At 38.7% G+C, this 13144-nt stretch overlaps 1 protein-coding gene across 2 annotated transcripts in view; it reads right to left on the bottom strand.

The window, feature by feature from the left end:
• Window positions 1-914: 914 nt before the first annotated feature.
• Window positions 915-13144, bottom strand: part of scn4aa (sodium channel, voltage-gated, type IV, alpha, a) — a 25705-nt gene continuing 13475 nt past the window's right edge. For both annotated transcript variants that reach the window (XM_056366343.1, XM_056366342.1), the window contains 12 exons: window positions 10414-10911; window positions 9574-9615; window positions 8736-8868; window positions 8478-8632; window positions 8187-8360; window positions 7932-8054; window positions 7375-7656; window positions 7238-7291; window positions 6037-6174; window positions 5824-5928; window positions 5255-5525; window positions 915-5139 (listed from right to left, as the gene is read on the bottom strand). In XM_056366343.1, the coding sequence (XP_056222318.1) occupies window positions 3839-5139; window positions 5255-5525; window positions 5824-5928; window positions 6037-6174; window positions 7238-7291; window positions 7375-7656; window positions 7932-8054; window positions 8187-8360; window positions 8478-8632; window positions 8736-8868; window positions 9574-9615; window positions 10414-10911 (3276 nt within the window). In that variant the 3' untranslated portion in view covers window positions 915-3838. The remainder of the gene's footprint in view (window positions 5140-5254; window positions 5526-5823; window positions 5929-6036; window positions 6175-7237; window positions 7292-7374; window positions 7657-7931; window positions 8055-8186; window positions 8361-8477; window positions 8633-8735; window positions 8869-9573; window positions 9616-10413; window positions 10912-13144) is intronic.

The raw sequence follows: 13144 nt of genomic DNA, 5'->3' as shown, positions 1-13144 counted from the left end.
CATTTGTTGCAGCCTTATGCTTAATAAAAAAAACATTTCCCCCACATCAGCCTACACTCAACAACCCATAATGACAAAGCAAAGAGAATTTTTGAAATTTTTGAAAATGTTTTTTTTTTTAAATGAAAATGAAATATTACATTAACATAACTATTGAGACCCTTCAGCAGCCATCTTTGGGATGTTTCTACACCTTGACTGGAGTCCAGCTGTGGTAAATTTCAATTGATTGGACATGACACACACCTGTCCCTCCGGAAGCGTCTCCTATCTCCACACAGGACCTCTGGGGCTCAGCCAGAATGACCATCGGCTCCTTGGTCACCTCTGTTACCGAGTTCCTTCTCCCCTGATTACTTGGTTTTGCTGGGCAGCCAGAAAAGTATCGGTTGTTCCAAACTAGTTCCATTTAACTGTCAAATCCAGCATAGATTTGTTTTGTAGCCTTCCTTAGATCTGTGCCTCGACACAGTCCTGCCTCTGAGCTCTGCAGGCAGTTCCTTCCTCCTCATGGCTTGGTTTCTCTCTGATGTGTATTGTCAGCTGTGAGACCTTAAATAGACAGGTGTGTACCTTCACAAATCATGTTCAATCAGCTGAATTTGCCACAGGGGAACTCCAGTCAAAGCGTCTCAAAGATGAGTAATGAGAGGCGCCTGAGCTAAATTTCATAGAAAATCTGAATACTTATGTGTATGTGATATTTTAGTTTTTCCTTTTTAATAAATTTGCAAAAATATTCTACAAATCTGTTTTCAGTTTACTATTATGGGGTATAGAGTGTAGAAAAAACATGATTTTTTTTTTCAATTTTAGCATAAGACTGCACATGACCGAATGTGAAAAACTTGAAGGGGTCTGAAGACTTCATGAACGCACTGTAAAACAGCAACTCACAACATTAGCTCACAGCCTACTTTTCCCTACAAGAAGAACTTTATTCTAACAATATAGATACAATTTTGTACAATACCAAAATGATATAAATATACAATACAGACAAAAAAATGTATATACAGGCAACACTGACTGTGGGTGTACCAGTGAAGCTCCTGGTATGGCTTTCCCTCCATTAGAAATGTAAACAAAAGGAGGACACTGTCTTGTGAATATGATGGTACCATCGGGGGGAGACTACAGCTAAGTGGTGCAGCAGCGTGTCAATCTGAAATAGGACTGCTGCAGGTCACATTACAGACTTCTGACAGGAATAACTGCCATGCTGTGGCAGCAGGATAAGACAAAGAGACCCCTCATAGAGGAAACATTCATGATTTTTCTTTTTCCTCCAGGGTTGATGTTACAACAATGCTGAACACATGAACAAGAGAAGAGACAATCTTCTATAGTCTATTGTAAAAAAAAAAAAAAAAAAAAAAAAAAACTAGAAAACTGTAAAAGTGCTTATGTAATTCATGTATATATATATTCAGAGTAAGACATTTTAAATTCAGTTAAGACTTACACAACAGCAAGTGACGCAACCTTTCTATGTGAGGAGAGACTTGAGATGAATGGATCCACAGTGCATGAAGTTCTTTTTTGTAAATATGTAAACTACACATACAAAGCTGGGGTATTTTTATTTAACATCAGATTCATGTATTTAACTAAACCAACACTCCGCTGCGTTTCAGAAAATCAGATTCATTTAAGATCAAGTCAAAAGACAAACTTGATGCAACCTGAGGCAAAACTTCATTTAAAATGTACAGTAAGTACCAAAGTATTTATATTTTTACTAGAATTATTGTTATTTAATAGACAAATATAGAAACAGTTGAAAAGAACAGGGAGATTAGTCGTTCTGTTTTGTAACCATGTTAATGTAAACATCATATCTTAAGTTTGCAGCCACAGACAGCATTTAAACCTGAACACTGAAATGGAAAACAACCAAATGGAAACAAGTGATTACTGATTACTTTTGAGGTTTGAGATCACCTGATATCTGAGGGGGGGAAAAACATAGGAAAAAAAAGACAAAACATTTATATGACATGCATATATATAAGTGATGAAACCATTTTAGAAAACAGGGAAGTCTCTCAGTCTTACACAGTCAACTGCTCTAACTTGACCTGGAAGGGATATAAATAGTGCAATATAAACTGGACCGTCTGAACGAGCCAGTCAGGGACAGATGTTAACTGCATTAGCCGGCCCATGTTATTGTTAACTAATAATGACTTACAGAGCTCATGGTTTCACTGGTAGACTGGGACAAATCTGATCCAGATATGCTTTTGTTTTTAGCTAATATTTTACATATGTACAAAACGAATTCCACCATAGGAAATTGTTTGGCGTCTAATAGAAAGAATTAGCATGTAGAGCACTCACAGTGATGAGATTCCACATAAAAGTGACTTAAAGTAAGCAGGAATAGGAATTTGTTTCTGTTTAATTGTTCGTAAATGTGAGAATAAATGAGGTGATACACAGTCTACTGTTTTCGTCATGAAACGGCACAACATCAGTGCGGTTCTCATGATTAAGTAGTGCTGAGTGCACGCTAATAAAGTTTCCAAATATTGCTCTGTAGAGTTGGATAGTCGTGTTGCATTCATGTCACTTCAGGGGAAGCAAAGTAACTGTTATAGTTTTCTCTTCAAGCTTGTACCAACTATGTGTGACATGAACACAGCATAAAATCCTACGGGAGGATAAGTCAGGTTTTGTCACGTGATGTTCAAGTTGCTCTGTGGTGGGAAACTGGGGTGCATGGTTTGGTTTTTCTGGTAACAGCCATACCTAAAAGCAAAGGTATTCCTTGCCTAAATGAAGGTTTCAACCGTACGGTGCATTAAAATCCACTGGAACTTCAGACCTCTGCCATTTCGGCAAAGGGAAATATAAATTGGGAATTATACACTGTAGCCCATAAAGTTGGAATAATTTTGTTTTAAGACACAATCCTCTGTTTATTCCTATTTAAATGCATCAGTAATCACTTTGGAAGAGATTGACTACTAAAGTTTTGAGAAGATATACACTTTATCTGTCAAGAATAAATGACATTGTCACAATCATTTCATGGAAAGAGGTAAAACATATTTGATTCCAACTTTATGAGCAACAGTGTATCTAGGTTTGTGATTTCAAAATTGTTTTTTTTTTTCACTAGAAATATGTCAAATCACAGATTCTGGTCCACAACGATTTTTCACTCTACACTAACAAACACTATGAAGTTTTTTATTGGCTGATATTGAATGTAAAGACTGTAAGTCTTTCAACTCTCTGAAGTTCTCTGTGTTCATCTAAATCCTGAGCAATCACATCTAATTTGTGCCTTTAATTTGGAGATGTCAATTAAAGTAGAATTTACCGCCACAATTACAAACTAACAAACTCATAATTAAAAACTATCACAGGCACAGAAAAGAGGTTACAGTGGGACGTTAAACACAGACAAATGGTAACTGAATATTTGAGTATATCCATTTTCCATATTAATCCAGATGAATTCTTATTGAACATTACACAAAGTGATGTAGACTTGTTGATTTACCTATGCTTCCCATTTAGCATTAATAATATTATTTTGCTGATGACTATATGGTTGCTATCGGAGAAAAACCATGCTCTACAGTTTCACTTTCACCCCAAAATGACACTTTAATGTTGCATGAAAAAAAAAAAAAAAAACAGGAAATGTTTGTTAAGTTTAATTATCAAAAAGAAACACAGATAAAAATATTCATTAACACTGTGTTAACCTATTCATCTAATGTGGAAAATTCTGCATCATTAGTGAGATCTAACTAACACTACTCCCTTGGCTGGTAAAAAAAACAACAGGGGGAAGATATAATTGATTATTTTGTGCTGTTTGTTATACAATTGACTCTCTCAGGTTTTCCTGTAGGGTCAAGAGGCGTTGGTGGGGGGCAGAATGTAATAAAACCTCATTAGTTATTTCTACGGGTACAACCATGATGTTTGGCTCAGGTGGTTCTGGACCACACTGGGCCCCCGGGTAATGTGACAATGTCTCAGGATTAGGAGGCTCTTGGCTTGCTAGAGTCTCTAACGCGGCCTGCTCCATCTCCTCTGCCAGGTCCACATTGCTCCCATAGAGCACTCCCAGCTTTCGCGCGAGCAGCCCTTCTTTTTCCGGTGGATCTTCACTTTCCTCCTTTCTCCCCATCCTCTTGGAGCGGTGCATAAAAGCGGCGTGGCGTATGCAGCGTTTCAGCAGGTGCTTGCGGTAAGCCGTCTGAATGACCACAGCGGCGCTCTGCTCTTCTTTGTGGCGTACCGTCGTAGTGATCGGCGCGAAGGAGTCTGAGGTGGGGTTGCTCAGGATAAACTTAGCCTCAATGCTCTCCCGCATTGCTGCCATCTCCACTGTGTCTCCCAAGACCATCTGCGTGACGGCCAACAAGACATCCAGGCAGTGGATCCTGTCCCCGATGACCAGGGGCAGATCCATTTCGATCAGGCGAAGCCGGTTGGGCTTTGCCACCCTCAGCGGCTCCTGCAATGTATCACAAAAATCGGAGAGCTGGCTATACTCAATGAACTGAGTTCCATCTATGTCGAACTTTTCCCAAGTCTCATTGAACATCTCAAAGTCTTCCTCACAGAGCGCATCACCGCTCTCCTCCTGCGCCACATTGAAGTTCTCCAAGATGATGGCAATGTACATGTTGACCACCACTAAGAATGAGATGATGATGTAGCTGCAGAAGAACATCATGCCCATACCCGGGTTGCCACAGTTACCCTTTACGTCCGTGCCTGGGTTCTCGAAGTCTGGATCACAGTCTGGAGGCTCCCTGTTCAGCATTGGAAGTAAAAGCCCGTCCCAGCCTGCTGATGTTGTGATCTGAAACAAGCAGATGATGCTGCCGCCAAATGTCTCAAAGTTAAATATGTCATCGATTCCAGCCTCCTTTTTAACATAGGCGAAGTTTGACATGCCAAATATGGAAAAGATGAACATAATGAGGAAGAGCAGGAGACCAATATTGAATAGGGCAGGAAGTGACATCATTAGAGCAAAGAGAAGCGTCCGAATGCCCTTTGCTCCTTTAATAAGACGGAGAATCCTGCCTATTCTGGCCAGTCTGATCACTCTGAACAGAGTTGGTGACACAAAGTACTTCTCAATCAGGTCTGAGAGCATTGTACCTGAAATTAAATGAGATAAACGACAATCAGAGAGAGTATATGAACATCTAATGTCTGTTTTCAATGCCCAAGCAATGTAATTCAAAACTGTGCCCATATTGTATTAGATTCCCACCTGCTATTGACAAAATGACCACAACAAAATCAAAAATGTTCCATCCATTGGTGAAGAAGTATTGTCGCAGGGCAACAAGCTTCAACACACACTCTCCGGTGAAGACGACAATAAAAGCCACGTTTACTTTAAAGAGGAAGTCCTCCTTCTCCGCGCTCTGATTGTCTGTCTCCACCATCATGGTCACCATATTGAGGCAAATGAGCACCATGATGAAGATGTCAAAGAACTGCTGACTGATGAAGTCAAACACCATGCCCTGGATTCGGTTCTGCAGGTCAAAGGAAGAGAGAGGGGGTTGGGGAATACAAACCCAAAAGGGTCATTTGGCCTGTTCACACCAGCAGCGTGCAGAAAAGGTCGGCGCAGGGGTCATTGATGACATCGCCATGCATGCCATGCATGCCGAGCTGATGTGTAATTACTTTGGTTTAACTCGTTCAGACTTTTCAACATTAAACAATGTAGATAGTAATTAGTATTAAATCTTTCCCAAACAATATAACACATATTGCTAATATTACTGTCAGTAACTGAAATGATAATGCAGCTGTAAATTAATAACATACTGTCGGACGTGGAATTGGCTTCTGCGGCTTTTTGGAACCCAGTTTCTTCATGGCTTCGTAGTATTTCTTTTGTTCCTCAGTCATAAATATGTCCTTATCTCCAAAGTGCAGACACAACATAATATGAAGATTATTATAGGTATTTAAATTAAGTTACAACGTTTCACTTGCGTATTGGTGCAGACTCCTTCTTATAAAAAGTGTGATACTTATCTTTTTCTTTTGTTGGTTGAAATTGTCGATAATGACACCAATGAAGAGGTTGAGTGTGAAGAAAGAGCCAAAGATGATGAAGATGACAAAGTATATGTACATGTAGAGGTTGATCTCATACGAAGGCTGCTCCTCTACCTAAAAGGAACAAAACATTCAAATCAATAGAAAAAAGTTTAAGTGAAAGTAAATCCTTTTGCTGTTATTAAATTTTTAAGTGTATTGAGAAAGATGATTGTGAGACAGGGTGGAGAAGACACAGGATAAAAGGTTAAACTGGAATTTGATACTAGTCAGCAGGGACACTTGTTGATCCAGAGACAGGGGACTCACTTTACCATCACCATCTGCCACATATATATTACATATATATTCAATTAACTTAAAGTGCAGGATGGTGTTAGTAGGGGGAAGGAAAATATGATGCATGAGCCGACAGCAAAGCAGCTGGATTATTTACTGATATTATTTCCATACCGACTGTGCTTGGTTTGCTAAAATGGTGGTTTAGTTTAGCAAAGATGTTACAGCTGGGATTTCTTTTCTGTTTCGGTGAGGCTAGCACTTGAACCGCTCAGACTATCTCACTGTCAATCAACATATCAATAAACCGGGTCAGTATAAGCAAAATGAGCTATCAATCTTGCTTTTCAACTTCTCTTCATGTGTTATGCATGTTGTTATGTGAGCATCAAAGTTTGCAAATAATTTACATTCCTTGACCTCTATGAAGTCTGAAAGGTTAGTGACATGGTTTGATTTGAGTAGAACCAAAGTAAATTTTACTCTGAGTAAATCTTTGCTAGTATTTTATTAATTGTGTATTGGTCAGTTTTACTAAAAACCTTAAAGATGTCAACGATAAGTAAATACTGCTAAATTACATTTTTAAAGGCAAATCTAAATTTGACATGTACATATAATTCATCATAAATCTTAAATGCAACTGTTTACATCAAATAAATCTTCATTTTCAAATATTATATAATGTTATTCTGAAAAATAAAATATACAACACATCCATATGTGAAACTAATGAAAGAGTAATATTTGTCTCAGATGCTTTCCTCAATATTAATTCACATTGTACAACATTGGAAAAACAAAGTGTACATGTATAAAGAATTACAGAATATGGTTGTGTAGTGCGACCAAACTGTATATATCATGTTTCAGTACTGAATTGACTTTAAATAATTACCTCTCTTGAGTCAACAGCAGCATACATGATATCCATCCAACCTTTAAAAGTAGCCTGTAAATACAGAGAATATTGTTTCAAAATGTGTTTAACTGAATACAGCAACTTAAGCCTCTTTCCCCATCAGCGTCCCTCACCACTTGAAGTAGGGACAGGTATCCTTTCCCAACATTGTCATAGTTGACCTTGACGTTGACCCAGCGCGCCTCCTGTGTGGCTTCTTTGATGGCCATGCAGTCGCTCCTGTTGTTGACCTCTGTCATGGGGAAGAGCTCCTCTGTGGTGGTGTTGATGCAGCGGTAGAACTTGCCGGCGAACAGGTTAACTCCCATGATGCTGAAGATAAGCCAGAAGATCAAACACACCAGAAGCACGTTGAAGATGGAGGGAATCGCCCCGACAAGAGCGTTCACCACCACCTGCCCAACAGAGAGAACTTTGTTAGAATTATATGGAGTTATTTACTTATGTATTTTGTTTGTAAGCCTGAACAAACTTGGTGTGCGTCAATGCAATGCTCAGTCATTGCTGATACTCTTACCTCAGTCAGCTCTGTTAAAGCAGCCATGGTGTGAGCATGCATACAACAAACATAATGGGGAAAAGCTGGTCATATTAGTACAAGAATGCATTAAACATTCGAAAATCAATGTTAGCCATGCACATTGCTCAAATGTTGGACCAAAAAACTTACCCTCATCCCTTCAAATCTCGACAATGCGCGGAGAGGCCTTAGTGCCCTGAGGGTTCTGAGGGATTTGATTGGTCCAAGGTCAGAGTAGCCCATCCAGTTGGCAACTAAACTAATCAGGGAGACCTGGGGCAGAATCAAAACATTTCCTATTCAAGTGTTACCACAGACTTTATCTGACGTAAAAAATGATTGTATGCATGTTCTGTTGAAAGTTGCACATAGAGGCCAGCACTGAAACCAGACATCAAAACTTACATCTACGATGAAAAAGTCTAACCAACACCAGGCGTTGGTGAAGTAAGTCTTGAAGCCATAAGCCACCCATTTAAGGAGCATCTCGATGACAAAGACGTAGGTGAAAACTTTGTCAGCATACTCCAGAATAATTTTGATGGTTCGCCGTCTTTCTATGTATATGTCTTCAAAGGCCTGCCAAAAGACGACATTCGATACCTAGATACATGTCCAAACGGTATTAGAGTGTCTTAATGCTATCATAAAAACAGTCAACATTTCTAAATTTGTTGCACTGGTGACAGCACTTACCAGAGCTCCACTGCTGAGCAAGATCATAAAGATTATGAAGGTTTCAAACCAGTCATGCTCCACAATGGTGAAGCAAGTCCTACGGAGGTTCCACCATTTCTTGCCCCTACCTTGGGTGATGTCCACAGTCAGACATGGCCAGCGCTTCACACAGTCTGAGGAGAGAGGAAGGGTTTAGCATTACTGCAAAAGATTTCAACAGCATGAACACTGGTAATAAAAAATATTAATTGATTCCGTTTTACAGGTTGTCCATACTGTCAGTGAAGCAGCTCTCTGGCTCCACTGGCTCTGGCTCTTCTTCTTCCTCTTCTTCTGGTTCAGGCTCAGGTGGTTGATAGTCCACTGTGCTGCATATTGAAGAATCCCCATCACTCAAAGCACCCATGAGCTGTTCGAGAATCACAAACGCAAATAAGTTACTGTTATTTATATATATATTTATATATATATATATATATATATATATTTATATATATATATATATATATATATATATATATATATATATATATATATATATATATATACATATATACACATATATTCAAAAAATGTCTATACGATTCATTTTTATTTGGTATAAGATGTTGCGACCATGTATGTTAATGATATTAATTTGATTTATATATGTAAGTTTATTAAAACAGCATTTACATAAAAAGTCTATATGTTTACATATGTTTTTTCTTATTCATTTCTTATTAATTTTAAAAATGTATCTTCACATTCTGCAAGAGTTGTCTCAAATTTTTGGACCCTAATGTTTATAATATCAGCATATAATGACAGGCTTTGGGACGGACATATATTTATGTAACATATGTCAACAATAAAAGTATACATACATAAACATACATTTTTGTATGGGCTATAAATATATGTTAAAACATGAAATAGTTTCAGCTTCTAATAGGTTCCATATATTTTTTTTTACATGTTTTCATTTTATTTGTACATATATGTCATATATAGAATCAATATATGTACATACATTACATTTGTGTATGGGCTAGTACAAGACAAAATTCAATTTCAAATGTAAACAAGGGTTGCTTTTGTTCATACATTTGCAGATTTGGAGGCAGTTACTCACTTTGGCATTTCTTGGCATAATACTTCCATGTTCTGAGTTTTCCTGGAATAAAGCAAAAGAGAATCAACTTCATTAAGCGTTCATAACCAATAAGACAATCATATTACAACAGATTGGACGCTACAGTGAGTTGCTAAGCCACGAAATGGGCCTTGATAAAGGAAAGGTCTAAGCTTTCTAACCAAATAGATGCAACAAAGCTTAACAGAGCGTGAGTGAAATGTCCATCAAGCACAGACTGTCGACACCTGTGTAGATGTGGGTCTGCATGCCTACAGTGCTTTGATAGCAAAATACCAAAACTGATTTTTACCATCAAACCTCCCACTTTAGATTTGGCTCTGTATAGATCTATCGCATTCACAACACCTTTTATCTTATCAAACTAGCGTACTGTGTCCTTACTACACAATAAATAAATCAAAGCATTGCATTGAATCATCCCTTGCTTCATACTCCGCAAGGTGTGTAGGAGGAACCTCATTTGTGTATGATGGTTCATGCTCAATCTGGTTTTTAGTTTGTCTGATGATAGATAGCATTCTGCTTGTGCCAGTGTCATGAAAGAAGGTGAAATACTGCTCTGTAATTTCATCCTGATTGGTTAAGCATACTGTATGTGTGAAAATGTCAGTGTGCTAATATGATGAGATGATTGACAGAGCATCAAGGCGAGAAAGCCAATTAGAGAATTCAGTCTGTCTTCAGAAAACCCAATTTATATCTTTTAAATGTCATTTTGAAATAGATAGATAGATAGATAGATAGATAGATAGATAGATAGATAGATAGATAGATAGATAGATAGATAGATAGATAGATAGATAGATGTTTTCTTACTGTGTTATGTTGGTCATTTTTTTCATCTGAAATCTCAGATGAAAAGTCATTATCATAATCAGCATCATCTTCATCTTCTTCATCGTCATCATCATCATCATCATCCTCGCCCAGGTTTTCAAAGTCTGACTCTCCCTGGGCAATTGGCACATTGAGACTGAGCTCTCCATCCACAGTAAATCCAGAAGGCCGGCCTTCAACTGCACAGTTAGCTATTCCATCTGCCACTTTGAAATTCTGACTGGTGTCCAAGTGGTTCATTTCAATTCCCTCCATTTTAGGGTCCGCTTCGTCCACTGGACCCTCCTCAGGTTCCTTGGGCTTTCTGTGAAGAATCTGCAGGAGCGTTCGAACGACGAAAGCTTTGAACCAGTCGATGCCCCGCGTGATCCGGCCAATGGCGATCTGCAGGTTGTTCATCTCTCCGTCATCGTCTCCCGCTGAGAGGTTGTCTCCACTGAACGAGCTGAGCAGCAAGGCCAGGAAGAGGTTCAACACCTGAGGAAGGAAACATGGAGGACTCATGAAGGTAATGAAAAATACACAGTAAAATTGTATGAAGTATAAAATTTTCAACACCTTGTACCTTGATGTGAAAAACAAAAACTGTATATCATAAAAGATCTACACAATATACAGATACATTATATTATCAATGTTTATATCTTTGATCAGTAGATGAGAATTATAATTACATAATAATGAAAATTATCATGAATTTTTTTTTTCCGCAATTAAGAGTGAGTGAATACTTTATAGTCCCATATGAATCCCCAAGCTTATAGTGACTGATCGCAGGGTCAAAGTGTGCCGACATTGCCCGAACTAAACACAGTCTGGACTATCTCAAATACACATCACATATCAAATTGGGCCTGTGATGATGCATCAGTAAATATTATGTCGTCTGCCTCCTGTTGCAGACGTGGCTATCTTTAGTTTCTTAAACCTGTTAGTCAATTTCTCGGTTCCTGTTTCCCAGGTTTAGCGGGAGATCATGGTTACAAGGGCCAGTGGCAGACTGATCTCTCTCATGCCAGTGTAGGAGCTGTGAATCAGTAAAAGAGGACTGAGGAGACAGGATGAGCTGCATGCACCACAAGCCTGATATATAGTCTATTACAGTGTTTTCAGTATTAGTGTTGCACAAGGTATTGCTCCCACATTCACAGAAATATCACTTAGGTAATTTGACGTTTTGAGAAACATGGCTGTTCATTTTCTTGCTGAGGGTTAGACGAGAGGAGCCAGTAAAACTCTGAAACTACAGCCAGCAGCCAGTTACCTTAGTTTAGCTTATAAAAGACTGTAAACAGGGGAACTGTCCAAAGGTAAAAAAAAAATAAAAACTCTAATTAAACTGTAATATCTTGTTCTTTAAACAAGAAACAAAAACAAAACAAAAAGTAAAGTGTAGTTGATGGCTCACTATGTAGAGCACGTACCACACGGGCTTAGTCCTAACCATAGCAGGTCGGACTTGGGTTCAAACTCCGGGTAAAAAAGCAATTTAGCATATTTTTGAAAATGTTGAATTCTAGCTTTGACAAAGAATTCCTCAGGTTCTTTGAAATGATCGTCTTAACTTTTAAAATTGTACAAAAATAAAAAATTGACTGCAAAAAGGCAAAAACGAGGATGCTGAAAGTCAATAAAGAATCCAATGAGATCTTGAGAATTCAGGAGCATTGCTGATCATGAATGGGCTTAAGAGAAAAGATAATCAGAACAAAATGATCAGCATGTCCCTAAACATGTGAGTTAAATCTACTCTGCTCCATATGTTGTAGTGCTGATGGCCCAGTATTATTACCTCTTCATCAATTATGGTTCAATCTCCTATCAAATGACTTTTCCTTAACACCCAGTCCCGCTGCCACCTGAGCTCTGCTCTCTCAGCTGTCTGTGTTTGTTCCCTCAGTGGCAGCATGCTTACTTGAGCCGGATCTTAGCACATACCCAAGGTCAAAACCACTGTTTGGTGGCACAAGTCATTTGATTTAAATAGAACCCCCCCACCCCACCCATGAAGTGTTTAAGTGTACTATTTGCCTTCATGTCAGTGCAGAGGGTGAGAGCATTCATGCATCAGATGAATGTACAGTGGTGTATGGGTGGAGGGTTTGAGAAGGTGGCGCAGAGTGTGAGACACAAAAAAGGCATGATAATATTGGCACAGTGCGGTCAGTGCAGCACTTTTGTCAGCACTTGACGATGAGCCATTTCCTTTTCGATTCTATGAATAACCTTACAGGAAATGGTTTTGGCACCAGTCATTAAATACGATGCCGAAACGATGTCTGAGAGTGATCATCTGTATGGCCTTGTTCTGTGAAGCCAAGATAAAATGTCAGGGTCACAGTATTGTCATGCTCTAGACATTCAGGATTCTTCACTAAACAAATTCACGCAAATTCACCCAGACGCTGTCTAAAGGTTAGTACAGCTCAATCTATCAGTTACATCTATGAACATCTTTTCACTGATTCTAATAAACTCTGATGCCTGATGCAAAAACATGCCAAACACGTTGTACTCCGCCTTGTGTGTTAAGGTTATCACTCGTACTGTAATACTAATTTGCTGCAATGCCCCCTGATGGAAACATTTTCTCCCCCCAGCTGTGTCTGTCTGTCCTCGCCATCCCTCAGCTGAGAGGTCAACAATAGATTGCTGAGACATGCAGACCACAAAATCTCCCGGCATTATAATAAGATAACTGTTAGATTTA

This window comes from Seriola aureovittata, chromosome 21 (assembly GCF_021018895.1).
Source record: "Seriola aureovittata isolate HTS-2021-v1 ecotype China chromosome 21, ASM2101889v1, whole genome shotgun sequence".
Taxonomy (NCBI): domain Eukaryota; kingdom Metazoa; phylum Chordata; class Actinopteri; order Carangiformes; family Carangidae; genus Seriola; species Seriola aureovittata.
The sequence above is the reverse complement of the archived record's forward strand: the minus strand, read 5'-3'. Positions and strand labels throughout refer to the sequence as shown.